This window comes from Monopterus albus, unplaced genomic scaffold (genome assembly GCF_001952655.1).
Source record: "Monopterus albus unplaced genomic scaffold, M_albus_1.0 scaffold229.1, whole genome shotgun sequence".
NCBI lineage: Eukaryota > Metazoa > Chordata > Actinopteri > Synbranchiformes > Synbranchidae > Monopterus > Monopterus albus.
Window position 1 is genome coordinate 276,406 of NW_018128109.1, and position 17,991 is coordinate 294,396.

General features: G+C 39.9%; 1 protein-coding gene across 1 annotated transcript in view; it reads left to right on the top strand.

Moving 5' to 3' along the window:
• The window catches only part of gucy1a2 (guanylate cyclase 1, soluble, alpha 2), a 41,506-nt gene that overhangs the window by 14,765 nt on the left and 8,750 nt on the right, over positions 1-17,991 (top strand). The window contains 3 exon segments of the mRNA XM_020619981.1: positions 11,752-11,964; positions 13,344-13,616; positions 15,443-15,586. Of these exon segments, the coding sequence (XP_020475637.1) occupies positions 11,752-11,964; positions 13,344-13,616; positions 15,443-15,586 (630 nt within the window).

Below are 17,991 nucleotides of genomic sequence, written 5' to 3' on the forward strand. Positions count from 1 at the left end.
TCATACCAGAACTCCTAATGAAGTATGAACCCAAGTAAAAGGGAAGCACAGGATCACTGGCTAAAACTGGCAAGAACCCAGGTATGAGTTATGACTAGAGTAAAAGCTGACTACTGACTACCAGAACACTGGTAAAGATGGTACAGTTACTGTTAAGGCACAAAAAACAATGGAGCAGAAGTAGCTGGCTTGGATAATAAACCAAAGTAGGGACTATTGCTAGCTCATGAATAACGCAACACACATTACACAAGAGGCAGGAAAGTACAAAGTACATGTACAGAAGTTGCTACTGAAATGTACAAACACTGAGGTGAGGATATGTGTCTACAGCATGCTGCAGTAGAGACAAACAAACACAGTTCGGTCTCTAGTGATTACCAGGCAGGCAAACAGAGTTGGGTGGGTAAAAGCAACAACAAGATCAGGGAGAAACCAGAGTTCATACTTAAAACAAAGCTGCAGACCCAGGCTGAGAGTGAGCGAAATTAGTAGCCAAACACAAACAAGTCTGACAGTGACTGAGTACTAGTGACTGGCTTATAAACTGGCCAACTGGTTCCACGCAATGCTGTGCAGGTCAGTGAATATGGAGTAATAAAGTTGGGAACTGATACAGCGCTGCATACCGTAGAGAAGTGAAGTGTACCAGAATAACATGCTGCATAGAGAAGTGAAGTGTACCAGAATAACAGCGTGAGAAAGGAAGTGCTGTGGATCATGACAGTGAGGTTTGAATTGGTTCCAGTTTCCCTGAAACAATTAATCATTTGAAATTGTTTGCTATATCCAGTTCATTATTGATTGAATGGTCTCTGCAGGCTGTCAGTGACAGCACCAAACTCCCTCTACGCTAAACAGAACTGACAGAATTGATCAGTCTGGCCACAGCACTGTTATGCTTGTCTCAAAAACAGGAGTGTATTTCAGTTGAAACTGTTGTATATATGTGTGTGCTGCTAAGGACTGCTGCCCTTATTTATCATTTAAGGCTACAACTAATGACTATCCATCTCCCAACTATTTCATTAATTGTTTTGTTTGTAAAATCTCAGAAAATAGTAAAAAAATGCCTGTTATAATTTCCCACAGCAAATTTAATTCATCCAATGGTACAAAATATGAAGAGAAGTTTATTATGTAATTATCATACTACAGTGCCTGTGGAATGACTAGTCACTGCAGCTCCTCAGTTATTATATTTTAATACAATTTTTGACAATTATATTGCCTGTTGTTGTTTGGAAGAAGTAGTTAGCAAATTGGAGCTATGAGAACATTTATATGTTTGAGTGAACACCACAAAAGTGAATCATTCATATGGCCACCTCTCATCTAAGATATTTGGACTGCAGTGTAGAGACTAGGATAGTGTTTCCGCTTTGTGTACACTGAGCTTTCGGTTCTTGCTTTGGTCAGATAAACCAATCCTGGGGTTTAGTGAATTAATCTGAACAGATCCCAACAAAAAGTAGCTACACAGGCTCATTGATCCTCCACACATACATTACAGTTACACATAATAATGCACTGCCGTGGCCGCATTTTGTGTGCCCACAGGAGTGGCAGCAGGATTCCCCATTTCACAGTCCAACCTCAAGTACCACTCCAGTACATCTCCCCTGAAGCTTTCATCTTTTTCTCAGTGTCTCTCATAAACTCACTGTCATTCTGTCTCCCTCTCTGCTGCTTAACAATTTCTTTTTTCTTCTCATTTCTTTTTGATTTTTTCTTTGTTGAGCATTTAGACAGAAAATTGATTTTAAAAAGTCTTTATATCTGTCAAAATCTTTAAAAAAGCTCAAAATTCCTTTCTCTTTTATGTGTCTTTCCTTTGTGCATGTTTCCACTTCTCCATTATAGTTCCACAATAAGACAAACTTTGCTCTGCCTTTTCAGTTTCACTAGATTGGATCACTGGCAAATTATTTTATACAGTAGGCTACTTTACAACTGTGACTGAAACCTCTACTTTGTTCTTTTGCTTTCCTAATCACACTATATATCACTGTTGCCTCATTTATCAAATGTGCTCACTACTGTTAATACCTACTGTATATACACCATATAGTTTTTGTTTATGTTTTTTTTTTTTTAAATCTTTTTTAGATGCCAGATTGATGAGAATGGCAGTGTATATAAGTTACTGATTGGAATTTCAGCCACAAGCTTGTATTTAAGCTCAGGGGTAGCTGAAGTATCAGTGTTTTGGTTCTGTACGTGCCCCATGTACAGCCCTCAGTTTGAAAAGGTACTTCATCGCATTGATACTGGCCTTACTGAATTGGCTGCCTTTTCCATTCCCCCCTTGTGTGTGCCACCAGTGATCAGACCTGGCACTACTGAAGTTTAATCTAGACACTGCCACCAAGGTCTGAACACCATCAGCTAGTGACTTGAAAGATTTATGCTGCAGGATGTGTTTGTGGAGCACTGTGAGCGTGCATTGTTTTTCTTTATTTTTACCATATGAATCTTGTGTTGCCTGGGCAGAGAAGGAGAAAAAGGAGAGAGGAGGAGAAGGATGAGCTGACATTTTCACTAGAAAGGGCAGTGAGAGAAGGCGACAGGCCAAGGTAAAGAGGCCACACACCTCTGTACTGCGTGATGTATGCGTGCACATGAGTGGCCAGTATTGGATTTTCACTTTGACTTGTTTCCTCTCTTTGCCCAAGGATAGGGGCTGTGCAGCATTCAAAAACCTACTGAAAAGGTCTAATCGTATCTCTCTCTCTCAGTGCTCAGTGTGAGCACTGTGGTCAGCACCCAGGGGAGTGTACACAGAGTACACTGTCAAACTGTCTCCACTGAGCACACCATCTCATTCATCATGTTTCCACCATTTCCAACACCCTTAAAGGATAAGGTTGGTCATTTTTGATATTAACAGTATTTTAAATGTTACCTATACAGACACTAAAACAAACAAGTTGCCTCTACTCACTTAATGTCTGTCAGTTTGTCAGTCTTGGATTAGCTTATTCGCCTGAGCCAAAGACTGCCATGGTTTTTCAAAAACAATTAAAAACACATCAGAGAAGCACACTGCTACACAGGATGACAGGCTTCCTCATTACAAAACACCAGACTTTAATATTTTTTTAAAATGTTGCCCCAAAGGCTATAAACAGCTATAATGGGGTGGCTGTGGCTCATGAGGTAGGGCAGGTCATCTTCTGACCAGCAAGTTAGTGGATCGACTCCCGGTCTCCCCGCATGCCTAAGTGTCCCTGAGCAAGACACTGAACCCCGAATTGCTCCCGGTGGCTTGACTAGTGCCGTTGTGTGGCAGTCTTGTCGTCATCAATGTGTGGGTGAATGGTGTACGATCTCCTGTAAAGCACTTTGGCCAGTGCAACACACTGTGAAAAATGCGCTATATAAATACAGTCTATTTACCATAATCTTTTACAGTGTCTGAAGTAAGCATGTGTGTGATAGATCTTCATTGTTCAAAAATGCATCAAGGAAACACAACACTGGACCTGGTGACATTTTTTCATTACTAAACCCTAGGCACGTCTATGTTGCCCAGAGGCTCCAAGTGGCCATAATTTCGTGAAGATAGCATGAGTTAGGGACAACTGCGCATGTGCAAGATTTTGTGCGAGCTCTCAGCTTTGTTTACATTCTGCTAGCTCCTCACACTCGTGTCTGAGGTTTCCTAATGAAGAAATGTCAATGGTGTGTTTCACTGAGGTGTTTTTAATAATTTTTGAACAAGAGTGGAGGTCTATAGCACAGACAAATAAGCTAATCCAGCACTAACAGACCGACAGACATTAACAGTGAATAGAGGCAAATCACTGTTGATTATAGTTTCTGTATGGGAGTGTTGAAAATACTGTTAATATAGAAAATGACCAGCCTTATCCTTTAACATGAATTGTCCTCTTCTATTCGATGTCTTCATAAAACAGCAGCAGAGCACGTTCTGACACATATTAGCTTGTTGTTACACTGTCTAGACTAGATTTTATGTTGATTTTCAACACAAAGTTTTAGCATAATGCACCAGTTTAAAAAATAGATGAGTAAATGCATGCGGTAGTTTCATCATGACATGCTTAACAGTCATTTGAACAAACCCAGAATTATTATTTATCATCTTCAGCTCCACTGAACTGGTAGAGGTCAGATTATATTATATATTCTTTTGATACCTGGAAAAGAATTAAAATAAAAAATAACCATGCACTCAGCTTTGTGTGTAACCAGTCAGGGGAATTTTGCCTACAATAACTGGGAAAATATAAATGTTGTAGCCATTTGTTTGGGCCAGGCTGTGGGTGTAGATTTATGTGGAAGCTGATATATTTTTTGTCTTATAAATAACATGAATAAGATAGAATCAGTGAATCACAACACCTGCCTCGACAGTAGTGGTGCTGTTGCTGTAAACATCCAGAAGTTCCCAGACTCTTAGGGACAAAGAGTCAAAATTCTGGTTAGGATAAGTCATTGCTTTTTTGATATGGTCTTGAAAGTCTCAGCCTACAACAGTATGAACAGTATGTATGGAGTGTAGTTGTCATGTCTGTTATTTAACTAAAGCTAACAAGTTGCTTTTTCAGGGTTTGCTGAGTGAGGTTTGTATGTGTGCAGGTGTGCACCTGCGAGTACAAAGAGAATCTCCATATTAGCACCACTTTTGATCTGTTTCTAGATAAATCACAGCCCTGAAGGTTTGTTTGTTCGATGGAGAGTGCTTTGAAAATCACTGCCCTCTTTGTCTCGGTCTACCCTTGATACAGTTACAAAATAGGGTGAATGAAAATGCAGTGCAGGAGCAAACTAGGCATAAAGATAAACATAAAGAAAATAGGTGGATACTTTTCTTTTTTAATCTACTCACTAAACACAAACTAAAAAAAAAAAAGAAAAACAAGTTTTCAACTATTTCATAAAAGTTCACTTTAGTTAGTGTAACCATCGCGGGCAACGAAGGCCGGGGGGGGGATGTTCAGTGTCTTACCCCAGGACACTTCGACACGTGGACTGCAGGCACTGAGATTCAAACCTTCAACCTTCTAGTTGGGAGACGACTGCTCTACCCACCGCACCACTGTTGCCTCCCCCAAAAATGTTCCAAAAATAGTGACTTTACTAGTGGACATTCCTCTGGCTATCTCCATGGTCTATTTGTTGCAAAGCATAGATTGCTAAAGTATACCTAGCACCTCCCTCGTTATCGGATGTTTAGGTGGCTTGAGTTTTACGTTTTTCTTCATTAAGCCAGTCAGTCAGAAATCAGAAATCCGAGCTGTGGATAGTCAGTGAACCTCAATTGTCACCTAAAACTAGAAGGTTATTCATCAATTTTGCTAAAATACTTTGGAATAATGAATGTCATTTTCCCATTGTTCATTCATTTTTGTAGTATGATTGATTAACTATATATGTTTTTTTTTTTTTTAAATCAGCAATATGAATTGTATTAACTCATGTAAATGTCTCCTAGTTTTTAGTCAGCGTTATCCAGTTTACATGTGTGTTGTGGACTTGGAGAAGGCGTATGACCGGGTCCCTCGTGGGGTTTGTGGGGGGTACTGCAGGAGAGTGGGTACCAAGGCCATTGTTATGAGCCATCTGGTCTTTATATAACTAGTGTGAGAGTTGTGTCTGTATTCTAGTCAAGTCAAGTATGTTCCCAGTGGGTGTTGGCTTCCACCAGGGATGCCCCCATCTCTGGTCTTTGTTTGGGATTTTCATGGACATGATCTAAAGGTGCAGCTGAGAAAAGGTGTGTTGGGATCTCAGAATCTACTCTCTGCTTTCTGCAGATGATGAGTTTCTATTGGCTTCATCAGACCAGGACCTACAGCGCAAACTGGGATGGTAGTCAGCACCTAAAAGGCTAAGGCTATAGTTCTGTGCGGGAAAATTGTGGGTTGCTACTTTTGGGTTGGTAATGAGTTGCTACCCCAAGCAAAGGAGTTTAAGTACTGTATTTCTGGGTCTTGTTCATGAATAAGAGTAAAAGGAATCAGACAGACTCATTATTGCAGCATAAGCAGTAATGCCAGGGTTATGGTGGACCACTATGATAAAAATCCAGAAGGCAAAGTTTTCAATTTACCAGTTGGTGTATATTCCAACTTTCACTTATGGTCACAAACTTTGATAGTGGCCAGAAAATTGAGTTTGTGAATACAAGTGACCAAAATGAGTTTCCTCCATAGGGTAGCTGGACTCATCTGGTGGGATCTTAAAGTAGAGCCACTGCTCCTTCACATCTAAGGAGCCAGTTGAGGTGGTTTGGGTATCTGATTAGGGTGTCTCCAGGGCGCCTCCCTTTGGAGGTTTCTGGGCGTGTCCAAATGGTGGGAGGTTGAGGGGTAGACCCAGATCACACTGGAGGCATTATGTATCTCCTCTAACCTGGGAATGCCTTGTGGTCCCTCAGGAGGAGCTGCAGAACGTTGCTGCACAGAGTGCCCTAAACCTGCTGCCCTCACAACCTGACCTCTGCTAAGTAGATGAAAATGGATAGATGGGTGAATGGGTGGATGAATGCTTGCATAGATGCTGCACTATAACACTTGCTTAATTCACAAAGACTCATATCAAGCTCTGAATCAAATTTAAAGTGGATTTATATTTGGCATTATTTTCGATGGCATTTTTTTTTACAGTTGAAGTCTTCCGGTTCTTTTTACCATTGCTAACTCTGAGAGACGAGGCAGTCCAAGTAACTTCAACACAGTGCTGATTTATTCAATGAACACAGGTAAAAATTAACATTACACGCTCAGGCATCTTCCGCCTCCAACATGCACACAGGCAGCTGAAGGATGAAAAAGACCCTGAACCAAACCAGGCCTATACATTTATCTCTTCAGTTGGGCTAGCCCCATTCTACACAGGAACGTCAACCGTGACGTGTCCCTGCTGCCAGCTTTGCAGCTGGTCATAGCAGTAGTCAAAACATGAAGCAAATCAATGTGTGTGTGTCTGTTAATTGTGGTGTGTAGCTAAAAACAATCTGACATGACATCTAGTGACATGTCATGACATTAAACATAAGAAAATATTATGGCTAAGGCTACAGTTCTACACGTCATAATAATAATATTAAACATCCTGTCTGCTGACAGTCATCAACTTTTCTCTCTAGTTATCCTTGACCAGATGTACCCTGTAGAAACTCATGAGCATGACTAAGCATTTGACAGCCTAAACTAGACATCCTGTCTCCACTAAACATTTCTAATACAACAAGTACCTAACCAATATCTATCTGACTAAAAATACCTAACACAGTGACATCAGCATATTAAAGCTTCTGCTGACTCAGCAATGTACAAGGACATCCCGTGCAAATTTGTGTGTTTTATTTTGTAATGTGACTCTCTTGGTTACATGCCATGGGCAAGTGTGTGCATTTATGGCTGTACACATGATTTATTCTGAGAGTGGGATGTACTGTAAGAGTACCGCACAATGTAGCCAGGGTCTGACAAGATAAGAGCATTGCAGTATTTTGTTTGTGTGAGGAGAGAGAGGAAGAGAGATATGAGAGAGGGTGACTCATTGACTCTTTGCTGCTCCGTGGTTGTTCATGCAAATGAGTCTGTTGACATGCCAGTCTGCTCACAAAAGACAAGCCATTAGCTGTCCGTTCCATCTCCTGCTATCCTTCTCTCCATTGCGCTCTCTCATACCTCTTTTCCATTTTTCAAGTCCTTAGCATCTCCTTCTCCCTGTTTCTCTCTTATCTCCCTCTCTCTCTTTGCACCTATTTCCATCTGTTGCTCTTTAACATGTTTTTCCTCCCTTGTTTCCTTTTACCTGCCTTCTACCTTCAGCTCCCTGTTGCCCTGTTGGCGATTGCAACCTGAATCTGCCCATTTTGATAATCTTAATATGGAAAATGTGGACCGCTCTGGCCTTACTATTCTAGAGGACAACAACATTTACATAGCCATGTGCTGTATAAAATACTGTAAACCTCACTCGTGCATAAACACAATATGCAAATATGCACACAGAGTGACTACTACAAAGTACAAAGCTCAAGGACCACAATCAATAAAACTTGCATTTAATTGCAATACAAATTTGCTCCAGTGTAAATTTATTATAAAAAAAAAGCAAGCAAGCTGCGAAGATTTATTAGAGATACAGGTGCAGAACTACCTTTAATAGTGTTTTTTTTTCTTGTCGTAACAATGCCATGATCTTAAACAGAACTCAGTGTAAATATTTAACAACCAGTTACAAAGATGTGTCAGTATTACATACTTGGTGAGGACACGACATGCTGGCCTCCTCTTACAGAGGAAATAAACACAGGGCCTGAAGATCACACAATATTTTACTTGATTGAACCAAATTTGTGCTAATCTTAGTTTATGTAGCCTTAAGCCCCCCCCCCGACAGTTTTTAAAAGGAAGTTCACTGTGCAACAGTAACACAGTGATACTGTAACAGCAAAACAGTAAAAACAGCTGTACAGTGGTTTGATGAAGTTACTGACCACTGGCAGGGCCCATCTGTTGTTGCTGCAATGGAGAGCAACCCAAATTTGGAGCAATACAGTGTGATATACAGTGTGCACAGGAAAATGACTAAGGAATGAATGAAGTCTGAGCTTCACAGTGTAGTGACTTTAGCTTTAAATTGTGGAGTTTTTAAGGCACTGCTCCAGTCTGTGCTTGTCTAGTAAAAGTGCACCTACAGTTGCAGTTGTTCATGTAAATAGCAAGTTGCTGCACAATCTTTGTTGCTGATCAGACTGCTTGTAGCAATTTAACTTTTAACAAATAATAAAAGGACATAACCTGTGACTATAACTCAGATATGCACACTAAGTGTATAAAATATGAGCAATGTGATGTCTCAAAGCATAAAAAGCATAAAAAACATTTCAAGGCAATCAGCAATTTTCATTTCCTCTGTTGTAATTAAAGTAGATTTATAGGGTAACTTGTGTTTATGACAACTGCATCATATTTTAATTATATTATATAATGTTAATTGCAGCGATCTGGGAAGGAGTGACATGATCATGGTCAGATTGTTACCTGCATCTTGCCCTGTTGCAGTGTTCCCACATCTTAGCAGTTACTTTGCATACAATGTTATCATAGATGATTGTCAGAATTAGAAAAATAACTTATAATAAACATGTCCATGCAGATTCTCAGTCATCCAGGTCATAGTAAGCTAAAAAAAAACTAGAGAAATCAACTGGACTATGTTTTTAGGTTGAAGACGTTTCACCTTTCATCTAAGAGGCTTCATCAGTTCTGCCCGACTGGCGTTGAGTCAGAGATATGTATCCCCATCGGTGGTGTTTCAGTCCTTTGAAGGCCAACAATGTTCCCCTAACGACTGAGTCGTTATAACCCAGTATTGGTGAGTGTCGTTACCTGTCTTTGAATCCTCCCCTGTGGACCAACGCCTGTTGTCCTAGTGGGCATGTTTGGGCAGAGATCTCAAAACAGAGTTGTAGATGGATGACAAGTGGTGTCTTAGTACACCACCCCTATTTAGTGAGGGATATTCTATTTCAACAAAAATAGCTTCCTTGTTTCCTCTCTCAAGCCAGCGATGTTCTCTAGAGAGGATCTGGATTTCACTGTCCTCAAAAAAATGTCCTTTGTCCTTCAGGTGGAGGTAGACCGCTGATTCCAGTGGACCAGAATCTGCTGATCATGAAACCTAGTCCAGTTGATTTATCTACGTTTTTTCAACTTATAATAAACCAGAATTTTCCTTTATTGTGGGAAATCAATTTGTAATTTGAGCTTAACTTGAAATCATCTTACAATTTAAAGAGTGAGTACCTCTAATCATTTATTTATTGAATGTATATACAAATGAGAGAGACATAGACAAATAAAGATGTTTAATTAAAGAGGAGAGACAGACAAAAGCTAGAATGCTACATTTGTACAAGCTGCATTAGAGGAGATTATTCATTTTGTATTTGGCTTTTCTGATTTTACAGTCTCCATGGAGATGGTTGTTAGTATGTCAGGCATGTAGGTCCTCCCACTCGGCCAGACACATCCTCAGGAAACAGAAGCTCATGTTCTCCTACTGCATACTCATATATACTGGTTAACAGACTAAGAACACACACACTCAGTAGCATACAGACACTTGCATGGGTACATACGTTTGTATGCATGTATGTATGTGTGTGTGCGTGCATGCTGGACCAGTAGTTCATAATAACCGAATCACACTAAAGGGACTCCTTAACTCAGACCCTGCGGGTTGTAGACATCAGAGTCCAAGGTTTTGTAGAAATAGACAGTCTGAAGCAGTACGTATGTGTGTCTCCTTATTAGCTGTATTCTGTGTCTGTGTGCAGGGACAACTATGCGTCCATAGAAGTAGACTGTATATATTATGCAGACCTAGGAGAGCCTTGTACTATAAATAAAACAGGGCTGCAGTGTGCTCACTGGCGGAATAATCTATCTGACGCTATGGAGAAAGAGAGAGAAGGAGTCAAAGAGACAGGGAAGATCTGAGAGAGAAGGAGAGACAGCAATGAAGCCGGGTAAGATCAGGGAAAAAAGAGACCAAAGAAAAAGAAAGAACAGAACAAGGGCTTAGCAGTGGAAAGAAATAGCACTAAAGGTGAAAAAGAAGATGGCCTCTAGAAGAGATACAGTAGTTAGCACCATGAAACAGCTAGGAGCCATATTCACAGGGTCAGTATAATGTTTTCACTCAACAGCTCCCTTTGTAATCTCCCACCCATGCTCATTTCAATCTCTCTTCTTAATCATAAGGAATATGAGTGCATGTGCATGTATGCACTTTTTGTCTTTATATAACTGAAACGTTTGGTTCTTAATTTCCCTGTGTATCAACTCAAATACTTCATATCTTCAAAGCCATTACAAATGAATATGATCATAGGTCAAATGTGTGGGCCCAACCAGTGGCACTATGATAATGGGGACTGTGTCCTTAATAACTGGGTCAACAGTTTACCCAGTTTTTACAGGTTCTTTATATAGATTGGCCTACATTATATCTTCATAGTTACTGTATCTGCTGTTGCTGTAATTATGATTTGTATTATACAGTACATACAACATTATGTGCTTGTGTACATGCTGACAAGCATATGTGTCTGTGTGTGTAGGGATGTAAGTACAGAAAAATGTTTATGCTCGTATACATGTTTTGTGTAAAATAGAAATTGTTCTAGAGATGGAGTTACTTGTATGATCTTAGGCCTACTGTATTTTCTGAACATTCAATTATGTGGAGCACTTATTCTAACTTTTATAATTTAACATATGTTAACAAAAACTAACATTGCAGAATGTAAAAATGTACGTTGAAGAGAAAAAGCTACACACAACCCTTGATTGCTATTGACCACATACTGTATAGTACTTTGCATTATTTTTAATATATTTCCAAGGCTAAATGACCGAGTATATAGTTGTTGCCATAATATGACCTTGAGATGTTTCCACTGACCTGCAATTAACTTGGATAGCGGAAAATAATTCTGTAATTCGATATTGGTTCAAGAAGTCAGGTTTCTCTCAGTCAGAATTGAACAAAAGCTTCATTCTTTATTCACCCTTTTATTCACATTCATAGACAATAGACAGAAATTACAGAACAGGCAGTTATTCGAGTAGTAAAAATACTCTACAGTAAATCATTATTTGTCTGTTAATGTGCTACTTTGGAGCATATTAGTTAGAGAAAAGTAAAGGCTGGATTTACAAAATGACCTTTTGTTTCCCTTTTTATTGCTGTCCCTGCCAGGTCATGGAGTTGAAGGGTCAGATGATCCATGTGCCTGAATCCTGCTCCCTGATGTTTCTGGGATCGCCACGTGTTGATAAGTTGGAGGAGCTAATGGGCAGGGGCCTCCACCTGTCAGACATTCCCATTCATGATGCCACGCGAGATGTTATCCTGGTGGGGGAGCAGGCCAAGGCCCAGGATGGGCTGAAGAAGAGAATGGACAAACTTAAGGTAGAAAGGTCACTAATTTATCACAGGGTCATCAGTAGCCCGTCAGAGTTTTTGCTTCTGTGTGGCTTCTTGTGGCTCCTTGTGTCACAACACACAAGGAGTAGTACTGTTGAAATAAATGTTTTTTGTCAGGTCTACTGGATGTAATTACCACTAATCTTTACCAGCTACCAATAGGGAATCTCAATCTAATTGGTCAAGTTTATGAACAAAACCACATTGTTACATTTGGGAATGCTTGAAAAACACAAGCCACACATTGGAATTTAATTAACCTCTCTTGAGAGAAAGCCCTATATTTTATGTACCTAGTCATCCACCTCAACCTCCTCCTAACATGGACTTTGTGTCTCTATATAATATGTCACCTTACTTACTCCGTTCCTCCTGTCATAATTAATGCAGTCGCAAGATGTTGCCAAACTATAACATGTAACATTTTATTGTAATAACCTGCTCACATAAATGAGGTATACTGTCATATTTTACGGGATAATAGTGTCTACTTGATCCCTGGTGAACTTGACTTGCTTTTTTCAAATAGCTGGGTGCCCACTGTGCTCTGAGCTCAATGTCGATGCAGTTCATTTACCACAAAAATAGATGCAGAGAGAAACTTAATCAAAATATGTCAAGCATGAGGTTTTGTTTATTGTCCATTTATGGTTTTAACCAAATGAGATGCACAATCAGCAGCATATGACTGTTCTTGACTTTCTGTTTGGAGCCTGCTCTCTGACTTATTCATATTAGGTAAGACCTGCCTACGGGCAACTAATCAGAATAACAAATAACAACCTGTGGCCATGAGACTTTGAAATAAATACAAAAATATTCAGTATATTTGGTGGCTCTTTACTTTAGATCTTCATTAAGTATGAGACACTGAAGCAAACCTGTTAAATTCAATGCATCAGCTGTAGTGGTTTAATTTTAGTGTGGCCAGTTTAAATCCATACTGGCTGGAAGAAAGAGGCTTCTGAGACTTCCTTTTATAATTTGCTGTCAAAGTACCCTGGAGCAAGTCACTGAGTCCTGACCCAGTCCTATGTAATGCATCACTTCATCACTGCAACTACTCTACCCCAGGCCACTGTTATAAATAGCTATATACTGTATCTTAGTCTCCCAGCCCGAACAATGGTATAGCACTGCATCAGACAGACTTGGCATTAAGAAGCCGCCCACAGACACAAATAAGCATATGCATATTGACTCAGTCCATAATAAATCAAACGAATACACAAGTTTTACACACACTAGCAGTTTTAGTATAGTGCAATACTCCCACGCCTCAGCATCCTTATCACCATTATCTTCACCTAAGCCAAGCACACAGAACAAAACCACTACATCTCTTTTGCTGTCTTCTCACCCAGGCCACATTAGAGCGGACTCATCAGGCACTGGAGGAGGAAAAGAGGAGAACGGTGGATCTCCTTTACTCCATATTTCCAGGTGATGTGGCGCAAAAACTGTGGCAGGGTCAGTCAGTGCCTGCTCGCAAGTTTGATGATGTCACCATGCTGTTCTCCGACATCGTGGGTTTCACCGCTGTGTGTGCCCAGTGCACTCCTATGCAGGTCATCTCCATGCTGAATGAGCTTTACACACGCTTCGACTACCAGTGTGGCATTCTGGATGTTTATAAGGTTAGTAGACAGACAGATGCACACATCTTTTTATGTGATGTAGTAATACCTGTTGCGGTATAGGGGGAGGACACATAATAAATGTGTGTGTGGGGGTGGGGGGGTTGTAAGGCAGCATAAGGGGTATTTTATGTGCTCACCTGTGCAGAATGAGGTCATCATAAAAAAATTTATAGTTTTTTAGGAAGCAATAGTTTCTCAGAAAAGTTACCAGCCAAGTTAAACCAGCAAAAACACTAAGATATATCACTGTCTGTGTGCATAGAATATACTTGTGTGTATGTGTGTGTTTGGTGTGGAAAAAGCAACTGATTAATGACCAGTCTGCGGAGACTTAACAAAGATGTGTCAATATTGTCCATCTGACAACATGGTTTTGGGCCTAGTTACCGTCAGCAGTGTTGTCTGCTGACTTTCCCTATTTTCATCCTTATTTTATAGCATCAGATCAATTTTTTCTCTTAATTTCTACTCTTTCCACCAAAGCTTCTCTCCATTATTGTCTTATTATCTCAGTCCCTGTGACAACAACATATCCTTGCCCATAAAAACATGCTTTTCTTCTGTGTTATTTTTTTCAAATGTCATATAAAATATCTGGAGGTAAGGATACAGAGAAGAAGGCAGAGAGATCCAATATATGTAAGAGGCTTTATGTCTATAGCAATGGAAGAGTGAGTGTGTGTGTTAAAAGAGAAGGCAGAAACAGGAGGACGTGGTGAAAGACTGAGGCACCCATATGGTGCCATTGTCATGGTTACTGTCGAAATGATTTAGCCAATGGCAGGCCTAAATGAAAGCAGTTTGTCTCCTAGTTTTCTTTTTTCATTCTTTTTCTCCTCTTGTGCCATCAATTTTTTTGTCTTTATAAAGGACTGTGTTAACTCTCATGACAGCTCAGCTGGTATAATGGCAACACTGGCACTCCCTATTTTACATGTGCTAATTTTGAATTTGGCTTTGGGAAGTAACTGTTTAATAAGGGAACACTTGTATTTATTGTACTTTCATGAAAACAGGGATTAGGAATGACCTGGCTTCCAACCCCAGTGTGTGACCCATCTATTACATACACTCAAGTTGCAGAGATAGTCCTCCTACGAAACCTAACCAACCATTTTAACCCCGTATCGTTATTTCATAACACTCACCTAAATTTTGAAGGTATCTTCCTAATTATCATAGACTTTTCTAATGATGAAGAATTAATAATAATCCAGTCTAGTCCAGGAAAAAATCATTTTTGTCAGTTTCTCAGGTAAACCAACTTCTTTTCAGTTAAGCAAAGATGGCGACAGGAAATGACTTTGTCGAACTCAGTCAATGGTGGAGCCGCTTTCCCACAAATCCAGAGTGACGACATCATTTCCTGTCACCGTTTTTGTAAGACAAATTGACATGGCTGAGAAAGTGATTAAAATTATATTTTTCCTGGGCCGGACTGGATTATTTTTTTTGATTCTGCATCATTAGAAGAGTCTATGAGGTTTTGGGAAATACATTCAGAATTTGGGTGAATGTTATGAAATGACAGTTCTAACTTGCCTTCACAGTGTATTCAGCTATTGTTAAGGTTTTCTAATTATTCTAATAATTTCTAATAATTAATATACCAAATACTGTATAAATTTAAAGGTCCATTTACTATCATTCTTTTAAGGGAATACATGTAAGAATAAAACCTCCCATTATGTTATGGCCAACCAATAAGGATGACCAAAGCGGTGCACCATTCAGGTAGAATTTTCTAGCATCTAACTGTAAATTTTCTTATTAATTTCTTATTCATTTTAGTTCCTACCCCTTTTCCTCAATTTCTCATGCAGATCGAGACAATAGGTGATGCCTACTGTGTGGCGGGAGGACTTCACAAAAAAATTGATAGTCACGCGAAGCCGATTGCACACATGGCTCTGAAGATGATGGAACTTTCTGAGGAAGTGCTGACACCTGATGGGAAGCCTATCAAGGTGAGTTTTTATGTAAGTGGGTCATTACAAAGATCTGTTTTGTTTGTCGATATTCCCTAAAGCTACTACAAGTACAGCATATGATCACTGAAACATGGAAGGAGGTTATAGCCATCATGAACTTAAAGATAAGATGGGATGCAGCCGAAGATTTGGAGCATTTATAACTGAAAAGCCTGATCACTACTTTCGTAAGACATCTCTGCTGCTAGAACCCAGAAAATAGCCTTATTAGCCTACATTTTTTCCTTAGTTTAAGTGACTGCAGTATTCCTCAGCAGTTCATATATGGTTCCATATGGTTGTTTGTCCCTTCCCTTTCATAAGACCCATAGGGGCATCTCATTAAATAGCGTTCCTACAGGTAGTGGGAGGAATTGCAACAATTCCACCAACATTAAAGACAGCATACATCACATTACCAAGCTTCATGGGCCTTTGTCTTCATGGAAATAGCCATAAACATGATGGCAGGCTTGATTAAAAATATGAACAGAGAATGCACAGATAAGAACAGTGAGTGAGAAGCTCATAGATGGAAGAACAGATAGCTGCTGACAGATAGAACACTGCACTGAGTACTGCTGTGCTCCTAACATTGTCCATTTGTCTCAAAATAGAAAGGCCTTGCCAAGCATTTTTGGCCTGCTCTCTTGCTCTTCCACTTTCACTCTCTCTCTCTCTCTCTGTCTTCCCCTCTTCCCACTTCTCCCCTCCCATCACTTTCCATCACACTCTCCTCTACAGCTACTCCCTACCCCACTTCAACTTTGTACGTGCTTTTTCTCTTAGTTTTTATTTTTGTTCTCTTTTTCTCTATATTGCACTCTCTGTTATGCTCTCCTCTTTCTTATCTCTCTGTGCTCCATGTTGGTATGTAGGAGAGTTATAGAGATATTCAACACTTCACTGTGATAAATTTTGTTCAGCGAGTGCACTCAGCTCCAGCTAATGTTGCACTGTTATGCAAACTAGCATGAGAGCTGTGAAAGAGATGAAGAGAATGATCCAGGGACACACAGAGAAATATGCAGAGGAGGCAGATGTCCAGAGAGAAGCATATATCTAAACCAAACATTGTTAACTGTTTTCATCTATATTATTGCTTCACTGTCAGGCCTATAATATGATCTTTGTGGATACAAATATGCACATTTGTAAGTCTGTGTAAGTGAGTGGGTGTAGATACCATGAATGGAGTGCCTATCTTGTTACAAATACAAGGAATTGTGCACAAACTTTGTTGGATTTTTATCCATAAACATCACAGATACCATGGCATCTACTATACACGCTCAGTTCTACATTGTGAGTGCAGGCTTATGAGAGTATTAGTATTAAACGTGGGCTTGTCATAAGTAGCTGTTTCTTTCTGATTACATGTTCATCTTGCTGTTATCAGCACCTTTAGCCTTGTAATTCATCCTCCCGCCATGAAGATGATAATCTTATGATTTAGTTGAAATTGTTGGAGAGGTTTTGATTTGACCATGTGGACATTTTGCTGGATGAGGTTTGTGGTGCTGTTGAATTGCACTGTGTTATGCTGGATTTAGAGTTCTGCATTGAAACTACACGCTAGATATGACATAGGTAATGTGTAGTCTCGTATCCTACACTGTAGCCTGACTTACACCTCTCCAGAAATGTAATGACACAAACAACAACAACTATGATTGATTGCATTACATTTCCTTGTTCATGTCTCTCAGTGGGACAACAACAACAATTGTGATTGATTGCATTGCACTTCCTTGTTCATGTCTCTCAGTGGCCGGACAAGCATGAAAAATCCCCCCTCGTTCTGCCTCAGTCGATTCAATGATTGTACAGACCGGCTCCTCCTCATCCTGTTTTCCCTCTTATCTATGTTGCAGTAATTTCAGTAAAAGTAACTGCTGTTTAACACCTTTTAGTTGTAACTCCAGTGCCAAGTGACGGAGAAACACAACACAGTGGCACAGAAACCCCACTGTCAACTAGCATTTTGTTGGAGTAATTGCAGAGCAACACATACACCAACACACAAGTATGAATGCTCACAACGCTGCAGGCTACACAAGTAGATTCAGGGCAGAATCATAAATCAAGCTTTACACTGAAGGTGTTTCCACAACATTTATATTTGTGAGGGTAGGCTAAATAACAGTATCAACTCTCTGCATAATGCGGTACAGTACAAATATTATCACTTTCACAAACCGCTGTACTAGAGTGCATTTGTTTTAGCTAGGTGTGCCTAATAAACTGGCGACTGAGCGTATATCCACCTTAATTGACTTTATAACAACTCCCTCCTCTCTGTGCCTCAGTCAGTCTCCATCTCTGTATGCATCTGTGAACTTGGCCAGAGGCTAGAATGTGATTGGCTGTCTGTGTTGCTGTGCCATTTGCCCATTGGCTCG